This window comes from Mizuhopecten yessoensis, unplaced genomic scaffold (genome assembly GCF_002113885.1).
Source record: "Mizuhopecten yessoensis strain PY_sf001 unplaced genomic scaffold, ASM211388v2 scaffold8537, whole genome shotgun sequence".
Classification (NCBI taxonomy): Eukaryota; Metazoa; Mollusca; class Bivalvia; order Pectinida; family Pectinidae; genus Mizuhopecten; species Mizuhopecten yessoensis.
In genome coordinates this window covers 616442-641522 of record NW_018407597.1, presented here as the reverse complement: position 1 = coordinate 641522, position 25081 = coordinate 616442, and the positions used below count along the sequence as shown (strand labels likewise).

General features: G+C 34.2%; 2 protein-coding genes across 2 annotated transcripts in view; one reads left to right on the top strand and one right to left on the bottom strand.

The window, feature by feature from the left end:
* LOC110456144 (choline transporter-like protein 4) overlaps window positions 1-6489 on the bottom strand; it is a 55387-nt gene extending 48898 nt beyond the window's left edge. Inside the window, exon 1 of the mRNA XM_021506713.1 lies at window positions 6259-6489. Coding sequence (XP_021362388.1) covers window positions 6259-6319 — 61 coding nt within the window. The 5' untranslated portion in view covers window positions 6320-6489. The remainder of the gene's footprint in view (window positions 1-6258) is intronic.
* A 201-nt stretch (window positions 6490-6690) lies between these two features.
* The window catches only part of LOC110456145 (choline transporter-like protein 2), a 40635-nt gene continuing 22244 nt past the window's right edge, over window positions 6691-25081 (top strand). Inside the window, exons 1-7 of the mRNA XM_021506714.1 lie at window positions 6691-6927; window positions 7950-7998; window positions 9396-9469; window positions 21048-21123; window positions 21484-21571; window positions 23156-23293; window positions 24016-24079. Coding sequence (XP_021362389.1) covers window positions 6897-6927; window positions 7950-7998; window positions 9396-9469; window positions 21048-21123; window positions 21484-21571; window positions 23156-23293; window positions 24016-24079 — 520 coding nt within the window. The 5' untranslated portion in view covers window positions 6691-6896. The remainder of the gene's footprint in view (window positions 6928-7949; window positions 7999-9395; window positions 9470-21047; window positions 21124-21483; window positions 21572-23155; window positions 23294-24015; window positions 24080-25081) is intronic.

The following is a 25081-nucleotide window of genomic DNA, read 5'->3' as shown; positions in this document are numbered from 1 at the left end:
TGTAACGTCTATATGTTGTACATAGACACAATACTATATAGAACAACTCTTTTAAATATCCTGATAAAAGAATTTGTAATATGATTTGGTGACCTAGATCTGTTAGTCCAAGGACGTCCTCTTGCATCATATATGAGTACCCCACCTTTTCCGTTTAACGTTGCTTACTTCACTGATGTGCCAATGCAATCGCCAGTATTTTGACGAAAGACGTTGTGCCCTTAACTGCATCACATGAGGCAACATAAGCTGGCCACTGGTCTAGTATCATTTTCTGATTCAAGATTTGGCCAATTGTCTTTGTAGTGTTGTTTTATTCATCCTCTGAAAGCCACTGATCCAAAACCCATAACACGATCATTTTCATTATCTCTTGTGAAATTAGGCTGTGCATACTGTGCATACTGTGCATACCTCAAGTCAAAACTTTATTCTGACATCACTTTAGTCAAACCAAGAAGGTAAACATTACATAAGATGTACCTGAAAGCTAATCTGATATTTTTTTCTTTCTTGTATATATTATTACCATGTACCAGGTAGTGAAATAGGTTTAAGATCCCTGCATACCACTGGCAAAAACTGTAACTAGGCATTTTAATTTTTTTCCTGCATGACTATAGTTTTGTTGAATCAATTCTGAAAACAAAACCATCCTTTGTAGAACTTTTATGAAAACTAAAAGGTAATATAGACTCATATAACCTGTCTCAATTTCACATTTATCCTAGGCTACGTATAATTAAGCTCATATTACCAGACTAACTTTTATATCACCGGACTTAAGCCTACATTTTGTGTTTTCACACGACCAGATGAGAATTATTAAGCAATACATGTATAGACTGAATCCCAACTGAATTATACAATACAATATTCAACATTAGTGGTGCCCAATTGATATCAACAATATTTGACAACAGGAAAAACCCTTGCTAAATTCAAGAATCTGCATTTTAGGCTCTATGCATATAGATGTCATGTACACCACCCTATATATATCTTTATATGCATATCGAGGTACTTGTTTTCTTATTTAATGTATAATGTTGATTTGTATGCCTTTTTTTATCTACTATAACCAATACTATTATTTATGTGTGTAGCGCACTTTAGAGTAATTTAACAAGTTATACAGGGCGCTTTATAAATGTTGTATATTATTATTATTATATGTACAACATATATATAATACCAGATGTACTGGACAACATATAAAGTCACTTTCATCTACCTGGTAACTCTCTTTCTCGTCCAACCCATTCTTATTTATTGATCAGATTATTGCGGGAGATCAGTGCTCCATTCAGGGGCCAATTCACCACGTGTTTATTGGATTTAAGAGAACTGTTATTGCTTCAGTGACCTTCTATCTTTACATGGAATGACAGTCAGCTAGTGTATATAGAAATATACAACCTAGAAACTGGGTTATTCTAATATGAGCATTACATGTTAGGACACAGTCCACACAATTAATTATTTCTAAAGGAAACATTTTTTAATATAGAATACATGATTTATTTTTTAAATTCATTTTCATGTAGTTACCTGATGGAAAATATAACCCTATAAAATACAAACACAAATATTGTTTTTCAGAAGGTATTCCAAAGAGACAGCCAGTGACCGATGGTAACTGTACACCTTTGACATCTATATGCTAGTTTCCTCTGGTGTACATTGATAGGCATTGACTGTGGGACACCACTATATATATGGGCTATCACTATATCAATGGACTATCACTATATCAATGGACTATCACTATATCAATGGACTATCACTATATCAATGGGCTATCACTATATATATGGGATAACACTATATCAATGGGCTATCACTATAACAATGGGCTATCACTATATCAATGGGCTATCACTATATCAATGGGCTATCACTATATCAATGGGCTATCACTATAACAATGGGCTATCACTATAACAATGGGCTATCAATATATCAATAGGCTATCACTATATCAATGGGCTATCACTATATCAATGGACTATCACTATATCAATGGGCTATCACTATATCAATGGGCTATCACTATAGCAATGGGCTATCACTATATCAATGAGCTATCACTATATCAATGAGCTATCACTATATCAATGGGCTATCACTATATCTATGAGGTACCACTATATCAATGGGCTATCACTATATCAATGAAGTACCACTATATCAATGGGCTATCACTATATCAATGGGTTATCACTATAACAATGGGCTATCACTATATCAATGGACTATCACTCTAAGAATGGACTATCACTATATCAATGGGCTATCACTATATCTATGAGGTACCACTATATCATGCAATGGGCTATCACTATATCAATTGGCTATCACCATATCAATGAAGTACCACTATATCAATGGGCTATCACTATATCAATGGGCTATCACTATATTAATTGGATATCACTATAACAATGGGCTATCACTATAGCAATGGGCTATCACTATATCAATGAGCTATCACTATATCAATGAGCTATCACTATATCTATGAGGTACCATTATATCAATGGGCTATCACTATATCAATTGGCTATCACTATATCAATGAGGTGCCACTATATCAATGGGATATCACTATATCAATGAGGTGCCACTATATCAATGGGATATCACTATATCAATGGGATATCACTATATCAATTGGCTATCTCTATATCAATGGGCTATCACTATATCAATGAGGTACCACTATATCAACGGGCTATCACTATATCAATTGGCTATCACTATATCAATTGGCTATCACTATATCAATGGGCTATCACTATAACAATGGGCTATCACGTGCACTATATCAATGGACTATCACTATGTCAATGGGCTATCACTATATCAATGGGCTATCACTACATTGTTATAGTGATATAGTGATAGCCCGTTGATATAGTGGTACCTCACTATATCAATGAGCTATCACTATATCTATGAGGTACCATTATATCAATGGGCTATCACTATATCAATGGGCTATCACTATATCACTATAACAATGGGCTATCACTATAACAATGGGCTATCACTATAGCAATGGGCTATCACTATATCAATTGGCTTTCACTATATCAATGGGCTATCACTATAACAATGGAATAGAAAAGTCCTATACACCTTTTTTAAATACAAATCACTCTATTGAGTAAGCAACAACAGGACAGTTCAGCTGTAAGCCTCTGACTGTTGTTTGATTTAGAGATCAAGTTTTAAGTGACAGCTACATTTACAGTCAACAGTTAAGGTTATATATATACATACTTTAGTTTTACAGTGTTTTACTACCAGTAAACAGAAAATATATGTATGGAAAAAAAAGACTCAATATCATTTAGAAGTGTAAGACTTCTCGCAAATGTTTTATGCTGTATAGACTGACTTTCAATAACCCATTATGTAATGCACCTGCATGTATGTTAAACGTCAATTTGCATAAATCAAAAGTGTAACTTTTTTCCTCTCATTTTAAAACAGTTGATAGTGAATTTGAATTAATACATAATTTTTATTAAAAAAAGTCTCCTGATAGACACATATTTTTGATATTTTTTTTTAATTTTGGCATCTCAAGTGATAATATAACATTAGACAGATTAGGGACCATTATGCAGGCATCTAATATGGTAAGTGGATATATGGCCCTGTGATATATATATATATATGTGTATGTATACCTACTCCGAGCAATTGATGATCAGTACAGGAAAAAAGTGTATACATCTTAAGCTTTCTCATTACAAAAAAGAAATCTTGATTGAAATTTAATGAACAGGATTTGTTACCTAAATTAGTATCTGTATAAGTCTGATAATTAATTGCTATCGTCATTGTAGTGTGTGGAAAATAACATCTTATTCTGTTATTTTGATAAAAAGATGAGGTTATTATTCAATTTATTGCTCTGCAAGAACACCTAGCTGTTTTAAATAGTACCAGGTATACATAGGTATCAATATCATAACATAGTTAGCTCTGTGACTTCAGTGGCTGACAAGATCAATGAGCTATAAGCCCTTAATCAGGTCAGGTCCTGGAAACATTACAATGATTCCAGGTATGCCCAGGTATATATGTCTATTGATTGCATGCTCTCCCTGGTGGGGACCATTTGTTGATACAAGACAAGGATCATGTTATTGACAACTTTGTATTAGAATATTATAGATTTACACCTTCAATGGTGTATTGTTTGTCTATGGTATCAACCCTGTTTTCATTTTACTACCAATTAATTCTTAACATTAAAAAAAATAATTGACAAATATATTCATGAATATTTTACCATAGAATGAATTATATTTTGAATACATTTGTTTTTAAATATGTGTAGTATTTTGTTTCTTTTTCTGCCTTTTCTGTGTTTGAATAATAAAAATGTGAACACAGAAAAAATTCAACTGCATAATTATGAAATATATTTTATTTTACTGTAACATGATCAAAATGTACATTGAAATTGCCTCTGTTTTATTTAACTATTTATGATTATGGTCTGTGCATTGCATGGTATAACACTTCTATGAGTTCCATGCATGTCAAAGTTATAATACCTGTGTTTCATCCTCAAAATTTCAGTGGTTAATTGAAATATTTTAAGTCAAAAGATTATTTTTATCCCTTAATAGTGTAACAATTTGATTTCTCTAATTAGACACAACGTATGTGTTGTAATAGATACTTTAGCTATAGTACAGTAAATTACTTGTAGGGTTTTGTTTTCGAAAGACACCACACAGTTCTAAAATTGAGGAAGCAGCGAACACAGCTAGGCCTATCACATAGTGTTTGTACTGTATATTTGTGTCAATATGAACAGTTCAAAATTAAATACTGAGACAGGAATACCTCAACACATCAGCTATTTATAAAGCTTTGTATGAGACGCTCCTTTTTGGCAAATACAGCTTTTCATATCTCACACAAAAGATTTATACAGTGTTGTTTACGAGATTTTAAAGAAGACGTGTTTAATATGTATATACATTTTTCTTATGAACTTAAATTTAAATGAAGTGCTCTGGTCTTTAAACTAATAATGTATTGGGTTAACTCAGGTACATAACAGCATGTAATACGTAAATTTATCATAACTATCAGCAATTTCTAATTCAAGTTTACATAATAGGTTTTGTGATATTAAAAATGTTTTAATACCTATTTTTAAATGCATGTATATACTTGCACTAATAAGACTGCATGACTGTAAGCTTGTGAAGGAGTTATTGAAAAAAGTGTACGGAAAATATATTTTTATATGTTTTATCAAATATATACAATTTTTTATGCATGGCTAATGATGAAATCCATAACTCAATCCAGAAAGATTAAAATAGACTGGTATTCTGATATTTCTGTGGTTAAAATTACAACATATACCTGTAATGTTATGTAAGTTCAATGGTTATTACTTCATTTTCAATTTTCAGTTTTCTTTCCCCATATGTATCCAAATGAAATAACTGGGCAGTTTTACTTGATCAAAATCAGTCTCAAATACAATAATTAACATCATGGCTGTTTCTTATGGGATACAGCTTATATTAGAACTGGTACATTTGGTTTAAAGAGAGACATTGTACCAGGCAACTTGGAGTGAGACATCAGTCTTGACATTTTGAACAATAACTGTATAGTTTTGTTCTTCAATACTTCCTTTCTGAAAAAGTTCCATCCGAACCAAATTCGAAATTTGGAGAAGAGTGACTAGCACAGTGTAAGAGAGAAGACTTTGTGATAATACCAACAGCATAATTTTAATTTCTCTCATATTGCTTTTTTTATTTAATTTATTCATAACATAATTAGCAAAGGCAAGCAGCATCAAAAAATGTAAAATGAAAGTCATATGCATGTTTTCTAAGCAATGCTATGTTTGACATTTACTTAAGACTATTAATTACTTGGACAAATATACAGTTTTAAATTCTTCATGTACATTATATGTCCATGTACAATCTCCAGTTGATTCCCCCTTTCATATATTTGGCTTGATATCTTAACATAAATAGCCTAATTTCTTTTCTGTAGTATTAATCAGAAAGTGTCAAAACATGGTTTGAAAAAAAAAATCCACAACTAGACTACACTTATAATAAGAAAAATATTCCGCCATCATACTAGTAATTAAATGGAATCTACACGTAGGTATATATAATCTCAGGTCAGGCTTATAACACACTGGAAAAATAGTGTATTATTATAATCTTTAATCTAAACATGTTTTTCAAAACTTACCATCTACTTTCTTTTTATCTTTCTCATTCTCTTCTAAATCCTCCACTTGGTTTCCTCCCATATTCTGTATAAAATCCGAAAAAGTATACACTCAGAAAATATGTCCTAGCTAGTTGTGTGTCTGAGTAAAATGTCCCGTGTGTGGGTAAGTGTTTTTACTACCTACTGATAGTTCCAATGACCAAACCTTCATAAAACCTATTGTGTTCCGCTCAATATATAAGGTAGATCATTTAAAAGGCCCAGCTATGGAGGTCTCTTGGGGATAATTCCTAGAAAAAGAAATTCGACTTTCTGTCTTTTTTTTAATTTTTGATAAATAAATGCATGAAGTTCGTCTTAGCACAAGTTCATATATATATTAGCCTGTTAATATTTCCTAATATTCGTATAAAACTATTTAAATGAATTTTGAAGGTGTTGACGGTTCGTCTTAGTGTCCCCTTGGCGAGCCCCCAATATTTAGACTCGATTGTTGTCGTCGTTGCCAATGGAAGGCGGGCCCCCAAACCACGTGACGTAAGGTGGGATTTTAACACAGGTGAATTGATCGGGTGTACAAACTCTACGTCACGATTTTCATACAGGAGAAATTGATCCGGTGTTTTTAGAAAAAGTCAAACAACGACAGTGTGAAAATGGGAGAGGAAGACGAACCTAAAAAATATGGTGAGTTATGGACTTGTATCTACACATCACTGTATCTACATAGACAGCACGTACGTAAATTTTACAACCCGATAACCGAACGAAGGATCCCTATATTTCTTTCACTAACAATATATACATGTAAACAAGGTTATGTACACACGTTATTTACAACAACTTACACACATATTTCATCGTGGTTGACAACTTAGTTTTAGCGTAAGAGGTGTTAAAATTTGGTAAATATTGATGAAACGTACATGGGGTCAACGGGTGCCCTGGGGAGGGATAGTGTAAACAGTTCCGGGTAATTATATATAGGTAACGTACTTGTTTATTTATAGACATTTATTTGCTGTGCAGTGAGTCAGTTGTTATTTTGACACGTTTTATATCCTAGGCTAGTTCTCACATTATTTACATTTCTTATGTTTTAAAATCGGTATACAGATGTCATTATATAAAATATCCCAAATTATGCTCATGTATATATATATATGGCTTTAACAACAATATTTAGATGAAATATTTGACATGCACTGAATATTGGGTTTTGAAACCGTGTGATGCTATATATCAACTTTACATTGCAGCTACACGGGGTCTGCAAATTTGTTACAGCTATATTTGGACCTAAATTATGTTGTTCTGAGTAATTTTACTCGTTTAAGGGTTTTAGTTAAACTTTCGGTAAAAATATGATGTACCCCCAATAATATTATACGATTAGCATTGGGGGTGGCATTTTTACTGAAAGTTCAAAATCTAAACCCTGGCAACGTATAAAACACTGTAACAATGATTCAGGCCCCTGTGATGTGCATGCAACTACTGGGAGGGGGATGTGGGTTAAGATTATGGGCCATTAATTTAACTGTACATATTTATCTTTTAATTACCTTTCTGAATCAGGTTCAAATGAAGCTAGCTTGAAGCTCTTTTCGGTGATAACATTTAGATACGTACATGACACAATTGAAAAACTTTTTTTAAATTGAAGACGGCAGTTACAAATATTTTTTTAATTTCTTTTTGTATTTCAGGTGAAGCTAGAAAACATGACGCGAAATTTAAAGGACCTTTGAAAAATAGGTTAGTATTTTATTTTATTTATTTGTATGTTACATAAAAACTCTTTGTAATTTATATTACAAATTAAAATTAATACATTTGATAATGATCATTCCACTACCACCTCAAAAAAAGGTTCTGATGATGAAGAAAGATTTGCAAAAGTGGTCAATTCCATGAGCGCTACTTTTCATGGATTTCCACGTAAAATGGTTACCACAAAGTCACAAAAATTATAACCCAGCAGAAAAAAAACAACCCAGCATTACAGTACTCTACACTATCATTTCACTGAACTATTTCATTGCATGTATACATTTGAAATGTTATCAGTTTCATGGTGGGGCTGGGGGGATTCAAAATTCCTATATTTGACAATATCCTGTCTGTGGAGACTGGAATATAATATGTACATACATAAATAAAGTTTTAAAATAGATAGTTATATGTATTTAGGATATAAATCAATAAATGGAAACATATGTAGCTATAGGTATGTTAATAATGACAGGCGTGTATTGCTAGGGGCCCTATTGCTGACAAATCTCTTTACCCTACAGGTTGATCATATCTTCACTTATGTGTCTGTATGTTTTCAATCAGTGAAAGTTTATCTATCTGAGCCATTGATGGTTTGATCATACAATCCCAAGGTGATAAAGGTCTACCTATGTGCAGACCGTAACATTTAAGTATAATGGTTAAAGATTAGTTATAGACATTTCTTATTTAAGAATCCTTGTCGCAGTGTTACTAGATATTTATTATTTAAGGTTGCCTGTCCTACTGCAGGGATCACCAGATAATTCCACTGCAGATTTTTCTTGCATATATAGTTGTCTCCCCTTAGTTTTGTTTTGGATATATACACTGCAGTAGCTATATAGGTAGGACTTGCTATTACATCTTTACTATCAGATCACTATGTAATGTCAGTAAATTTTATATTTATTATTTTACATTTATCATTTTTCAAGAAAGTTCTGCAAAGTGGGTACTTTTCTGAAATGATTTATTTTATGAAGCTATTGTCATGATACTTGCCAACTTTCCCAATTCTGGAGAGAAACTCTCGATTTTGACCCTAAAATTGAACATTTTCATCTAGTTACACCTGCCAAACTATTCTTATATATATTAATTATCAGTTCTTATGATTTCATCAGAAAGAATAACTGAAAAGATGCCATTCTATATATAGTTTCCTTTTTCACCTCCTGGTTATATGCACACATTTTATTTATGTTTTTGAATTTCAGCATGCAGAATCTTCTCCGTGATTTTATAAAAAGCTGACAAGCATGTGTCATGTTGGTAAACAAATATTTCATTACAAGTTACAGCTTTTGGCAAATTACAGGGATCCTTAAAAATAAAATGCAATATAAACTTTATTGATGTATTTTTTCCTTTTTCAGATCATGTACAGACATCATCTGCTGTGTATTGTTCCTCGTTTGTATTGTAGTGATGGGTGCCTGCTCTATCATTGGTAAGTAAAAATGGGTCGCCATAGTAACACTGATTTAGTGCTGGATATTTGTGTTACATTTTATGGTTATTGTTTCTGTTCCTTCAATGTTTTTACAGCGTTTACCTACAGATAACCGGGGGAATCTAGTTATTTTTATTACTGGCAAACATAATGGATGACAGTAGTACCCTGATATAAATTAACACATACACATAAGGTATAAATTAGTTATGTACAAAACTAGAAATTGTTGGCTAACAGTTTGATGGTCTTTTCACCGTTAGAACTGATTAAGTCTTTCATCACAAACCTATTTTTAAACCTCACGGTATTAACCCTCTGTGAAGAAAATGATAATAAAAACCATAGTACTGAAAGTAAGCTTTGTTTTTCGTTTAATGTAGATCAAAGTACTGAAAGTCCTCATACACGATTACAAAATTGGAAATACAATTGAAGATTGATTTTTACTGTGAAAATCGCATTTGAGGTTTGTCAACGTCATTCATTGAAATCGCATTAAAGTCCTTCATTTATGAATGCTCTTTACCGAACATCATGTACCTAGGCCTCTTCCTTATTTGGGAGAGGTTGTTTAAGTGTTTTGACATGTTTGACCCTTTTGACCTGAATAGTTGATAAAGGTCAGCCATTTTGTCAAACTTGAGCCAATCACCTGAGCATGTTACACATAAAACATTTATACTCTAGACCTTGTAGAACCTAAGAAGAAGTTTTTCAAAGTTGTTACCTTGAAATAGCACATTTGAAATTTGACCCCTATCGAAAACCAAAAGTTGACCTTTGACACAAAAATATTTCCTGAGAAAATTATGAGCATTTGCATCTCTACATCATACTAGATTAAGGTATAAATGCCTTAAATATTTTCCGAAATATTTTTCTTAAAAGAAATTTTTGCTTTTTTTTTTAAACATTTGAACTCTATGACCTTGAATGTTGTCCAAAGTCAACCATTTTTTTCAAATCTGATAGCCAAACATCTTAGCACCCTACAGATCAAATAGCAAGACTAGACTTTGTAGACCATGAAAAGAAGATTGTTAAAGCTTGTAACCCAAAATGATGTGGTTGAACATTGACCCCTACCGAAAAATGGAAGTTGACTTTTGAAATCCAAAATGTTTCCTGAGAAAAAATATGCAGTTTCATGCCCTTCACACTTTACCAAAATGTAATGTTAATGACTAAAAGAGTTTTCGCAATATTTTGGTGTAAAGGAATTTGAGAATATTTGACCTGTGACCTTGAAAGTTGATCAAGGTCAACCATTTTTTCAAACCTGATAGCCAAACATCTTAACATCTTACAGATCAAATATTAAGACTCTATAGACATTGTAGAACTTGAGAAGATGTTTTTTTAGAAGTTGTTACCCAAAATATCACTGTTGAAATTTGACCCCCTTCCAAAAACCAGAAGTTGACATCTGAGACAAAAATGTTTCCTAAAGAATATGAAGATCTATGCTCTCAACAGCATACTAAAACCTAATGTAAATGCCTGAAACTGTTTTCAAAATATTTTGGTTTAAAGACATGTTTAGCTTTTTTTAACCCCTATGTAACCGAATGGTGACCTTTGACACAAAAATGTTTCCTGAGGAATACATTTGTTTTGTTGCTCGACAAAACACTTCCAAAGATGAATTTAATAGCTTCAGTCATTAATGAGTTATTGCAATTAAGGTTAAAACGGATATGATGTCATGGTGGCCATTTTGTTTTTTTGAATGAAGTCAACAACGTTACTAAATTAGGCAGGGCATCTGGGGAAACTTTAATACTATGTTTAAATGAATTTACCATCATAAACACTGGAGAAATATAGGTTTCAACATGTTTACATTTTTAAAAAGATCAAAGGAAATATTCAAAATGGTGTAGGATGATAAAGGTACATGTTACAGATAAACTGAACACATTAAATTCACTGGAATAGAATTCCTCATTGACTCCAAACAGATTTTTTTTTTAAACTTGAAAATTAAAAAGAAAAAAAAGAAAAAATGTGACCTTTGACCCAAAAGCGAGGATTTTTATTTGACCTTTTTTGTATTAACATATTAATAACAAAAAAGTTAGCCCCAAAGAATATCTACAAATAATATAGTTGCATGAAATCTGTATAATGAACAGTTTTTGAGTTATGACCTTTTTGAGATGGTGAAAAGCCCAAATAAACTGATAATCTCCCTTGATTTTCGGATGATCACTTCTTCATTTTGCAAATTAGACTGTAGGAGTTAATAATTCACTGTGGAATGATTGCCAGTTCTACTTTTTTCTATGGTGTGCATTATCATTATCTATAAGTATTGTCTGGTAGTCCTATCCTTAATCAGGCCCGACATTGTATAGAAGTATATACTATAGTACTCACTGTGTCCGTCCTTCTGTCTGTTTGTCCATCTGTTTGTCCATCCACACTTTCGTTATCAAAAGAGGGGAGTATAATACTTTTATCTTAAATCTTTTTAAAAATGTGATATGGTGATACATGCAGTGTGCATAGGAGTTTGTAAAAGTTCATATTCAAATGTCAAGGTCAAGTCAAAAGTCACTGTGATATTAAGGTGTGTAATAAGGGTTTAAAAAAATTTTTGAAGTCAATTAAAGGTCAAGGTCACTGTTACTTAAAATAGTCCATAGGTGGTATGGTTAGACAGATGGATGGGCCCTTGCTGACCTGCAGTCAGAGTTCTAGTTTTAGCACCCAGTCAAATTAATTTCCATATTTTACGTATTATTTAGAAATTCATTAAATGACATCAAAACGTTTACAGGTCAAACCATACTGCTTGTTTGGAGCAAACCTTTCAACTGGCTAAAATCAATAAAGAATATACCCGATACTTAACCCTTTCACCACTGAATAACTAAAGTAGACACAACCATGCATTGATCTGGACGAGTCCATTATGGTCTACAGTGGTGAAAGGGTTAATTGGCACAAACTGTATAGCTTTCAACACTTTAACAATCAACCTGTTGACTATATGGTACTGAAAAATAGGAAGGTCTGCTCAGTCATACCTGCGTGGAAAACTGCTAGGCCACTTAGCAATTTTACTGAACGCCAGGTAGCAATTTAAACCAAATTAAAATGACTGTATTGCCCTGTTTAAATATTAACATCCTGGTGACTTTAAGTGACTGGATCAAGCATTATCGTTTAATCACTCAACAATCTAGTTGTTATCGCACTCCTCAATAAATAATAAATATTTAAGTTAGTAACTGTGGGGTGTGTCACTGGTCATGATCATGTACGTATACTTTTATTAAAAAAAAACAAAAAACATTTAGGTCATGGAAGTCTGTCTGAAGTTGGAAAAGTATATCTTATATCAGCTTCTGGTTAAGTTGATGTCTAACAGGTATGAAAAATTAGTGTCAAACCTCATACCTGTACGGTTAAGGTCACTCCGAGGACTTTATAAAACAAATTAAAGGTAACTATTCATGCTTGACAAGGGGAAAAACTTCTCTGAACCAATAATAATTGTTTGATAAAGATAATCTTATACCTCAGTGACCTATACATGTATGTTATGAGCAGATTTAGGGAGTATGCAATGATTTTCATATTCCCAGGTCCAGCCCCAGCCCCAAGGTCAAGGCAACATGAAGCAAAGGCAACAGGTTAAAGGTCAATTCACTGTATATATTATAAGGTTTGTTTCAACCAATTACCCCTCAATTGAATTAAACCAAGTTTCTCTACAGCTGCAATTGTACTCAAATAACCACAAGCTAGCAAAGCACACAATATGCACACAACAAAATATGATATCCAAGATACTCCTGTGCTGGGGGTTTTCTCCTTTTTTATGTGTACATGTATTTCGTTTTATTTGCCTAGTAACAATAATAAGCCTATGGACTGTAATAGCTTATCCAACAGAAAGTCACCAGAGTCTATATGACAGATTTCCTGTGATTTTATAATGAAATGAAGACGTCCAATTTATGCTGAATTAAAATGTCCCTATTTCCGCATGCACGTACGTGATGAACCAGAATGTATCATTGTATTAGGTATTCAGTTAAAACGTCTCTCTGCTGAGTATGGATGAGGATCGTTTTATAATTGTAACTTGTATGTCGAGACCCTGTACTTCCTGGTACAATGTTCAAATAATTCAGTGTTAATTGTCTCCGTGCCATAATTATAAACAGCCTAGGACGTGATCTTTTACATGTACAACTTCACAATTGCTGTACTGGTTATAAATATGGACCATATTGTTACAAGTGGAATTGAAGATTGGGATTGACATCCCGATATATATATGTGTACAACTATGTATATATAGACTGTTTTTAGATTTTGACTCGGATCTAGATCAGATGCAGTGCCTTAGAAGTTTATCCTTGTTTGAATTCACTGCACTCAACATGCAGGTCCAGTTAATTATACGTTACTGTCATGAGATATTTTTACAAGCCTGAGTTAAATCAGGAGAAATTAATGGTGTTTCTGAAATTACTCGAATTACATTTGCTTAGTAACAAAATGTGGTATAAAATGTAACATTTATTAAAAATTGAAATTATGCATAAAATTCAGGTATAATAATAATTACTATAGTCATGATGTTGATAATGTTCGATTTGAGTTCCATACATGTGCTTTTTTAAATAATTCAAAAGTTCGAATAATTTAGTAGCTGGGAGAGAACGTAGATCTTGGAATTACATCTCCAACTAATCTGAAAAATATTCAAGTGTCTTGTCAACACTTTTGGCAATATGAATAATTTGACAACCTGTTTGGATTTTTGATAGTGTTTTTATAGGACCTGTACTATTTACTCATAGTGTCATTTTGGATTTTTGATAGTGTTTATATAAGACTTGTAATATTTACCCGCCCAGTCACAAGTTTGTAATTGGAATTCTCGTGCAAACAGTTATTGTACACCTACTTGAAATGATGTCACTATTTGCTCACGAAAAAAAATCCTATCCTTCAGCATATTCAAGGTTTTCTAGGTAACAGCTAGAACAATTTTCAGTACGTTTGATTTAAAATGTTAAATCAAGCCTTTTTGTAAGTTCCCTTACAGAATCTACCTATACACCGGTATAGGTCCAATATATGTATAGGAGAATCCCATATATTACAGTTATAGATACACGCATGTATGGTGGAAACATATGTGGATAACATATAACTTATAGGTAATCCACCAATATCAACTGTTACCTATTATACTTCCCCTATAACTCTGGACTTTGACATTTGTATACGCCGTCTGACAGGTCGTATTATGGTATGGGTTGTGTTGACTGCATTATGTCCGATGTCCGTCCGTTAAGTTTTACTTGTCATCGCTCTCCTGCCTTCATTCATGAACATATCTTGATGAAACTTGGTACACATATTGCATACCAATATAGCTCAAACAATTCGCATTTCAGAAGTTTACGTGCATTTTTGGTGGAGTTATGCCCCTTTCATTGCCAAATAAGGGCATTGTGTAGTAAATGCAAGAACTTTTTATTTTTTAATCAATTCCTTTCAAATTTGGTATGCTAATGCTAGAAGCAATAATGTTCAACGTCTATTACAGGTTTTCCTGTTGAGTTTCAACTTTCCGCAATTTGGCATATAACACAAGTTTGACATAGCAACACGTCTGTACTTCATTTTTGCCGTTATCTTTTCCTTGTTTACACGATAACTCAAACAATTGTTCTTGATTGTTTCATTACCTGAATGCTTTGGATGAGTTCTTAAACTGTGACATTGAAACGCTGTTCGGCAGAGTATCATTGCCAAATAAGGGCATTCCGTCAAACTTTTTAATTATTAGTCCAAGACTCCTATCTCAAAGCCAAGGTTCTAGTTTCAGTAATAGCAACATTGACCACGAAAGTGTAATTCTGAAACATAAAATCGCTTGCACCATGAACACAGTGAATGAATGGCAAGGTCGCAGTCACCAACAAAACGGTGGCAGTAAACACATTTATATCATATATCACTACCTGCTTCCAATATATCAATACCCTTCCGAGGGTCTGACGGGCGTATCATGCTTCCGCTCGCGCTGCTCTTGTTTTAAAATATCATCATGGACTTCCCCTATAATGCTGGACTTAGCAAATTTCCACCAAGATACCAAATTACAAGTATTCTTATATAATTAATAGGCTGTGATTTGTCACAATTCCTCACTTAGCTGTAGATCCATATATAGTTGAGACATCTAGTTGCTTGTTATTGACTTGCTAATGAAGTCAAATTTCCCTTACCTCATCAATTGACATAGCAATAGCGGACTATAATTAAGTAAAAATACAATCTGTAGTGCTTATAACCAGTACTTGGATTCAGATTCAAATGGGTGTACCTGGAGAAAATAAAAGTCATGATCAGCTTTATTTACTTTTTGTGAACTGAAAGTTATTTATACAATATAAATGGTGGTTAAGATCAAATGAATAAATAGTTATTTAATGTCGGGTACAATATTTACATGTACCTCGTAGATTGTAATGCAATTTTTCTTTATAACAAAATCATGCAATTCTACAAAATTCATGATGATACGAATGCAATACTTAACTATGTGTGTCTGCATAACATCAAAACAATTAGTGAAAAACGGTAATGCGGTGGTTATTTGAAATACCTGTCCTTAGAAGACAGGTGAGATATGTATTATTCATTCTTGCAATTGTTTATCATGCAAACGTTGTTATGGGAGCCATACGCTCTTCTTCAGTATTGATTGACCTGACAATATGTATCGATTGCCAACCTCATCAACATTCTTGTTTCCACTAGTATAGGGCATTACGTATACAAATATATGTATAAAACGAACAGATTCTCTCATAGGTATGAGGGATAGGGAAGTCCTGTCCTTGGGTGTAGAATTTCGCTGAAGTTATCCGTCACAACTACATATAATAGACTCTTGATCTGTTATAGGAAAATTCCTATATGGTGATGGTGCAGAATTTTGGTCAGAACCTAATTGGCTTTATTGAGGGTCTGAGCCAAAATTCTACATACCTTGGTAGAGTTCCTCTATAACTTCATATAAGTGCATATACGGTACATGTGTATATATGACAGGGAGGGGCTGTGGTGGCCAAGTGGTTAAGGCGTCTGACTTTCTGCTACCACTAGCCCTCCACCACTGGGTTGCGCATTCGAGACCTACAGTACGTGGGACAGTTTCCAGGTACTGGCCCCAGGTCGTTGGTTTTTCTCCAGGAATTCCGGCCTTCCTCCACTACCAAAACCAGCTGGCACGTCCTTAAATGACCATATAGCCGTTAAAAAGATTTAAAACACAAACAAATGAAATATATGAAAGGTTCCATTTAGGGATCCTTGTACTGCTGCCCATCATCCTCTTTGTTAATCTGTAGTGCACCTCGAGCTCTGGCGATAGCAAAAGTGTGCCAGAAGGTCATCAGAATGTCACCCCTAAGCTAGCCTATTGACTGGGATATTCTGTGCACTTCCGGCAACATGTTCTGGCAAATACTTTGTGCATTGCAATATTACCGTAATATCACTGTATTCTAAACTTTCTATTTCTGTAAGGGACCAGTAAAACAATTATCACCTGTCTAATTGTAGTCATCTATAGCCAGGATATCATATACTTATATATACATCTCTGTAACCACTGTATATATCTCCACTCCACAACTACTGGATACACTTGTGTGGAGTTGTTTATAAGCATTTCTTGTTATATATTAAAGTTGGCCATAAGTTTGTTAACATTATAACCTGGATGTGATTTCATTGGTCATCTTTTGATTATGACATCACATAACAAAACTTCGTGACAATTTTAAAATCTTCCGTTTAGATCGAATTCCTCATTTATGGTAGTTATTTCCTCAATCAGAAACAGGAATCATGACGGATTTCCATTAGAGAACTTTGTGGTATTCTAGCATTTGGATAAATGTTTGAGATTTAGGTGAGAAGCATGCACTAATTTAGCCAGCTATTAATTATGATCATGTGACATTGCGAGATCATAGAATAATTACCTTAACATGTTACCTGTGTGTTTATCTACTCTGTATTGAATATACATATGTACATGTAAGAAATTTGGAATTAGGGTTTTGGAACTGAACAAGGACGTGATTTTGTAGAAATCTTATAGAATGATTAACACGACGCCTTTCCATGCTAATTCTTTTATATCAACTGTCTTCATAATTATCATTATTTCATAGAAGTATGTAAAATTGATTGATCAAAAAATATATAATGCTGTTAGCTAACATTCAAATGACAACCTTGACTTGTCGAAAATTTAAGGGCAACCTACATTTATTATAAACCTTAGACTGCAATAATCTTAGCTTCACAACAAACTTCAGATCTGTCCACCGCTTATATCAAAGTAAGATAAACATGACAACTACCCACAACATCTTTACACGTGTCTAAACAAATATATAAACAACCAAAACTTGTGGGTTAACACCTATAATAGTCACCATATTGTACGATGTGTACACAGTGAAGATCATACGGTTAAACTCCCTATTGATGGGGATGTCCCTATTCTGTAATAACATTGAGTCAGTATAGGACATGTTCGTTTACCGACAGCTTTTTTAAATGTTAAACTTCTTTTGACCTTCCAGTTACCTTAACTGTATGTAAACTCTATGGTTCAGTGATTATCTGTTCAGAAACCAGTTTTTACCATCACAGATACTGGCCCTTTGAATGGAATGTGGGGTTTAATTTAAATGCACCTTTGTAACTCTTCTGTATTTATTGAACATGTAGATCACGTATTCGAATATTCTTTAATTACAAAGGTCCCATAAGAAGTACATCTGTAGAATTATACCATATGGTGAAACTGAATAGTACAAGGTTTAAATTGCATTCTGATATCTCACCTACAGGTAAATCAATTATCAAATACTTTTTAGAGGTATTTATGTCAATTTACATGCTTGAAATGTTTTTTCATTTATCAGGAAAAATCTAGGGATGTTACAAGAATTATATTTTTTTGCGTCAGACGACTGGCGCATAGAAAACATCTACCGCCAGTTTGTCTAGGTCCTGGCCGTGGTATACAAGTGAAATACAATGCAGTGTAGCTTAATATAGCCTGATGTAGATAGATATAAAGTCTATACTGACATCGACCGATTTTTCATACTCGTTTCTTTGAACGATTTTCGTGCTTCACTTGTTATAGAGACAGCATTATGTATAATATATTAAGCTATATATGTATAGGTACACCTGTATTGAGTGGCTGATATAACTCTTTTGATTCCAGTTTCTGTATCTTTCTGTTGATAACATTTTCCCAAGGTAACTGTTCTACAACAGTATTCTGTATTAATTAAAGGGAAGCATTTAAATATCTCCTGAAACATTATTAACCCATTCACCCTTGAAGTCACATTTGAACCTTATATATATTACCATATCAAAGACTGGGCAAGTCCAGTTTAAATATGTAGAGGTGAAAGAGTTAAGGTACTTAAAACCTATAAGTGACATGCATATGATATTCAGTGGAAAGTACTGTATGATGTTTCATGGTATTAGAATTCTCCCCAGACCTCTGATGTTTGTGGAATATCAAAAACAAAATATGTAATTATCAAGAAACACAAAAATCCCAGTCCAAAGACAACTTTTAGAAATTTTAAAATAAACAGTAAAATGAATATCAATGATATCACCACAAACACCAAGTAACATTACCTATATTATTTAATGGTCTGTTTGGTTTTTAGATAAAAGCTTTTATTATTTTTTCATATTATTCCCGACAAGTTATTGGCCAGGAGTGCATCACGTGTCCACCGATAAAAACCAATATTGACTAGGAGCGCGTGATTTTTGTTGAAGGACTGGGTGTTTCTAAAAATGACGTGACTCCAAACAAACGCGTCGTCCCGCTTCTGTAGATTTTTGCTGTGATTTTTTTTCAGATTGCTAATATTACTGTATTGAAAATAATAAAACAATTGTAGCCTTTGACTTCGGTCGATACCTGGATTTATCGACCCGAGAAAAAGATATAATGACCTCGGACTGCGTCCTCTGTCAATATATCTTTTCTCGGGTCGATAAATCCACTCACAAAATAAGGTATCGACCTCAGCCAAAGGCTATAATTGAATAATACATGTACATGTATAATGTTTTGCATGGTTTCAATCTAAGCATATGTCATCAGGCATGTTTAACAGCAAAACGAATTTAAACATCGCTCTATAACAACATATATACTGAATAAAAGACATAAAGGATACCCTAAACATCATAGTATGTGTGTCTTTATGCCAACTGCCCTAATAGTGCATGACAATATTATTTACGTTATAGACTGTAAAATGTTAGAGGGACTGCAGTTGCCAAGTGGTTAAGGTGTCTGACATTCTTCTGCCACTAGCCCTCCACTACTGGGTTGCGGATTCGAACCTACGTGGGACAGTCGCCAGGTACTGGCTGTAGGTCGGCGGTTTTTCTCTGGGAACTTCGGCTTTCCTCAACCACCTAATTAAACCTGGCACGTCCTTAAATGACCATAGCTGTTAATAGGACGTAAAACGCAAACAAGCTAAAAATGTTTAATATTATAAGTCTGTCAATACCAGACAGGTAATTTAAAACTTTTAAATATTTAAACAGAGCCAATTCAAGTCAGTTTTGAAAAGTTTAAAATAAGTACCTGATGACTTCTATCTTCATGTTACACACCATGAAGATCAAGTTAAAGCAGCAAACTAGCTAGAGGATGGTAACTTTTTGTCGGTTTCATTGCTCACCTGCTACGACTCAAGTCTAACAAAACACAAGGTCATCGATCATTAGACTTAAATATGTCCTTTAAAACAGCCCAGACATGCAAATGATCAAATGATACAGACTTGAAAAGAACATGTATCATGTAGACATGTGTCCTGTAGTCCAAAGCAATTAATATGCTAGATACAAAGCCATTGGGATGATAAATGATTGAAAAAGGAAAATGTATACCATGGTAGATCTCAAGACCTGGGTGTTAAAACAGGCCTGCATGTCTATCCTTTTTATTATATGCCCATCGTATTATAATTTATGGAATAGCGTTTGCGTCCGTCTGTCCGGTTAACGTTAGGGTGCAAGTTTCTTCAGTAGTGTACAGTTCAGTCAGATCATATGTTATTGTCCTAATTTTTGGCATGGATGTTCATGTGGGGTCTAAGAAGGACAATATGGATTTAATTTAACAAACAAAAAAATCATTTGGATAGGGTCGGACGGTTGTATTATGTATCCGTTTGCAGTGCTCTTGTTTTGTCTTGCCACCACAAAGTAGTGGAAGCTAGGCTTAGGTAGATAGATATAAAGTGTATACATATATATATGGGTAAGGTCGCAAACAGAGGGTTCACGAAAATACCTAGCTGACCCAGCAGGGGCACATCACCTCATATGATCATGCAGTGTGATTGTATATACAGCAAGCCAAATCTAATATCAATTAAAAACTGCAAGCTAGAGTAGAAAAGGTTTTTTTTCTAAAAAAAAATCATATATTGTATTTTATTGTGTCTTTCAGGTTATGCAAGAGGAAATCCTGCCAAGCTTGTATTCCCTACAGACTCTGCTGGCAGTATCTGTGGCTATGACACAAGGTACGGACAAACTGTGAAAGGTCAAGGTTAACATATGATGTTTAGTTGTAGCTCAATCATTTGGAACTTAGATTCCTAATACAATATAAGTTCATAATTTAACCCATTTACCCCTGAAGACAAATTTGCACTCTTTCATTTCAAAGGTTGGAATAGTCTATTAAGAAATTGCAGGGGTGAATGAGTTATTACTTAATAATATTGGAAAGTAATAGATCTCATTGAGATCTTCAACTAATTTATAAACCAATGGAAAGAAGAAGAAAATACAGCTCTTCCAGTGTCTGCCTTTGGAGGGGAAGTAACTCACTGAATTTTTAAATGAAAAACTGTTCATTAGAGTTGGTTCTTTTTTTTCAGTGTGAAGTCTAAGCCGAACCTGATGTATTTTGACTTACTACAGTGTTCAAAGGTGCAGTCCATCTTTCTTGGCTGTCCTACTCCACAGGTAAGTGTTCTGATATCATTAGTATCCCTGTCTCACATACTGCAGACAAACAAAACCTACAGTAGCCTCACTCCCCTTAACTCATTCACCCCTAAAGTCATATTTGAACTCTTTTCAAAGGTTGCAATTCAAAGGTTGCAATAGTTCATTATGAAAGGACTTTGTATGGTTTGGGCCTTTTTTGGCCCCCAAATCCATCAAAATTAAACATCTTCAATAAAACCTTCAAATGACTGTTTCTTTAATTTTGAATACTTCCCTGCTCAAGCTCAAGTGATCTATTGCTATCCTGCGTCGTCCATTAACATTTTACATTTTCAACTTAAGCTGAAATACTGGCAAAGGGATTTCATTAATATTTCATGGGAAGGTTACTGACATCTCCCTGACCAAGTGTTGTTAATTTTCTGGTCAATCAGAAATCTATTATGGCCACCAAGGCTGCCATTTTGAAAAAATATTTCAAACTTATAGTCGAGTTCTGCTGGGCCGATTGAACTGAAACTTGGTAGGAATGATCGACTCATGGTCCTGACAAAGTGTTGTTATTTTTAAAGTCGATTAGAAATCCAATATGTATATATACGTATCTTTGACATCTGCAATCTAACCTTATCAAGGAACCAGTGTTACAAACCGACAGGCGTAAATTAACACTGTTCACACAAACTTTTCTCAGAGGTGGTTGACGTGAAAAGAAATGCCGTTGCCACCTGTTATTACGTTGACCTATAAGTATTTTGTTATACGTATTTTTGGTATCTGCAATTTAACCTTATCAAGGAACCAGTGTTACAAACCGACAGGTGTAAATTAACACTGTTCACACGAAGTTTTCTAAGAAATAGTTGACTTGAAAAGAAATGCCAGTTTAATGTTCGCCTGTTATTACGTTGACCTATTTTGAAGAAGACAAAATCTGGCTAAAAGATGATGAATAGCGGGTGGCTACTTTTGCCGGCAACCCGCTTTTAATGAGAATACTGCATGATAATAATTTAATTTGCACATGTACCTATGCAAAATGTAATGTATTGTGTGCGATTCTTAACACTAGCCACACAGCAAGCCATACTCAGTATACAAAAGGCAAATGACAACCAGAAATACCAGTGTGATATGAAATAGACCATTTATTCCAAAAACCATATAACATACAAACATGTTTACACTGAGTACATGTCACTGCACACCGACCTAAAATACATGCAGTCATTCCGCAGTATCAAATAGTGAGTAGATGACTATTGTGGGTGGGGGGCAAAAACCACTACATGACAAAGAAGAGTTTTGCACTGGGTCGAGGGTCTGTCCCTTGTTAACATATAACTCTTTCTCACCGATTCCCGTCTAATGTTTTGATCAATGCTGGTATTCGGGAAATTTCTTTTCATGCATGGCACTGTTGCCGTCCGTCATACGTTCAGTGTGTCAGTCTGCCTGTCAACAGTTTTTGTTACATGTACCACTATTTTTAGGAAACTATACTTACTGTATACCAGGAAATTTTTGCTGCGGTTTTATTTTTAGCTGATCACCTGCCCGATATTTTGTACTTATATGTTATTGTATTTGTGTGTCTAGGTCTGTGTGGAGAAATGTACCACTGACTACTACGTTTACCTGGAGTCTATAGCCAAGGAGACTCTTAATGGAGGCCAAGACAATACTGAGCGGGCTAAACTGCTTTGTACATATGATGTGGACCCCACAGCAGGCACAGTAAGGCGCACATTAGTTATTGTGAACAAACACATCAAATGCTTCTGACTCAGAAGGCTTAAAAATACTAATAATTTGTAGTAATTGTAAGAAATTAAAAATTGCTCATTACAAAAAGTATGAATTACATCCTGGTCAAGATTTGTCACTTTAAGACAAAAATTAAAACTTCTGATGATTTTGTACAAGTATGGATGATATATTAGGTTTTTTTCTGGTCATACTATATGATCTAATAACAATCCTGACCTCTATTGGAGGAAAGACGTCATTATACTTAGCATTATAATAAATAAACAAATTTTGCCTCCCCTTTTAGCTTTGCCTGCAGACTGTTTAAAACCAATTTGGCCAGTTTTTAGATTGCCTTCAATATTGCCTTAATATACAGTCAAACCTGGTACAAAATTGGTCTCTGAATGGAGGTGGTCTCTTAAAACAGGTGGTCACTTAATTGAGGTGGTTGTATGAACAGGTTTCACTCTATCAGTACTTCCTCACAATAATTACATTTTTCATGTCTTAATCATTTCACCCAATTCATTCAAGTGCAAAAACGGTGCAAATGCAAACACTTTCTTGTTATCTCAGTGATAACTATCATAACTTTGTGCACACCAAAATTTATAGAAGTATTACCATGAAAATTGATTTTACATTAAAAGTAACTTTTTTTGAAAAGTTTAACAGTACACAAATATTTTTTTTATTGATTTTTACAGAAAACTATCCAAGAGCTGATATCAGATGAAGATTGTGCAGCATACTATCTCCCCAACACCGCAAGTATGTACATCACTTTGTAGGATAACTATTACTTCCCCAACACTGCAAGTATGTACATCACTTTGTAGGGTAACTATTACCTCCCCAACACCGCAAGTATCCAAGAGCTGATATCAGATGAAGATTGTGCAGCATACTATCTCCCCAACCCCGCAAGTATGTACATCACTTTGTAGGATCACTATTACTTCCCCAACACTGCAAGTATGTACATCACTTTGTAGGGTAAATATTACCTCCCCAACACCGCAAGTATGTATATCACTTTGTAGGGTAACTTTTACCTCCCAAACACCGCAAGTATGTAGTATGTACATCACTTTGTAGGGTAACTATTGCCTCCCCCAACACCGCAAGTATGTACATCAGTTTGTAGGGTAACTATTACCTCCCTAACACCGCAAGTATGATCATCACTTTGTAGGGTAACTATTACCTCCCCCAACACCGCAAGTATGTACATCATTTTGTAGGCTAACTATTACCTCCCCATCACCACAAGTATGTACATCATTTTGTAGGCTAACTATTACCTCCCCAACACGCAAGTATGTACATCATTTTGTAGGCTAACTATTACCTCCCTAAAACCGCAAGTATGATCATCACTTTGTAGGGTATCTTTTACCTCCCCAACACTGCAAGTATGTACATCACTTTGTAGGATAACTATTACTTCCCCAACACCGCAAGTATGTACATCACTTTGTAGGGTAACTTTTACCTCCCCAACACTGCAAGTATGTACATCACTTTGTAGGCTAACTATTACCTCCCCAACACTGCAAGTATGTACATCATTGTGTAGGGTAACGATTACTTCCCCAACACCGCAAGTATGTACATCATTTTGTAGGGTAACTATTACCTCCCCCAACACCGCAAGTATGTACATCACTTTGTAGGGTAACTATTACCTCCCCAACACCGCAAGTATGTACATCACTTTGTAGGGTAACTTTTACCTCCCCAACACTGCAAGTATGTACATCACTTTGTAGG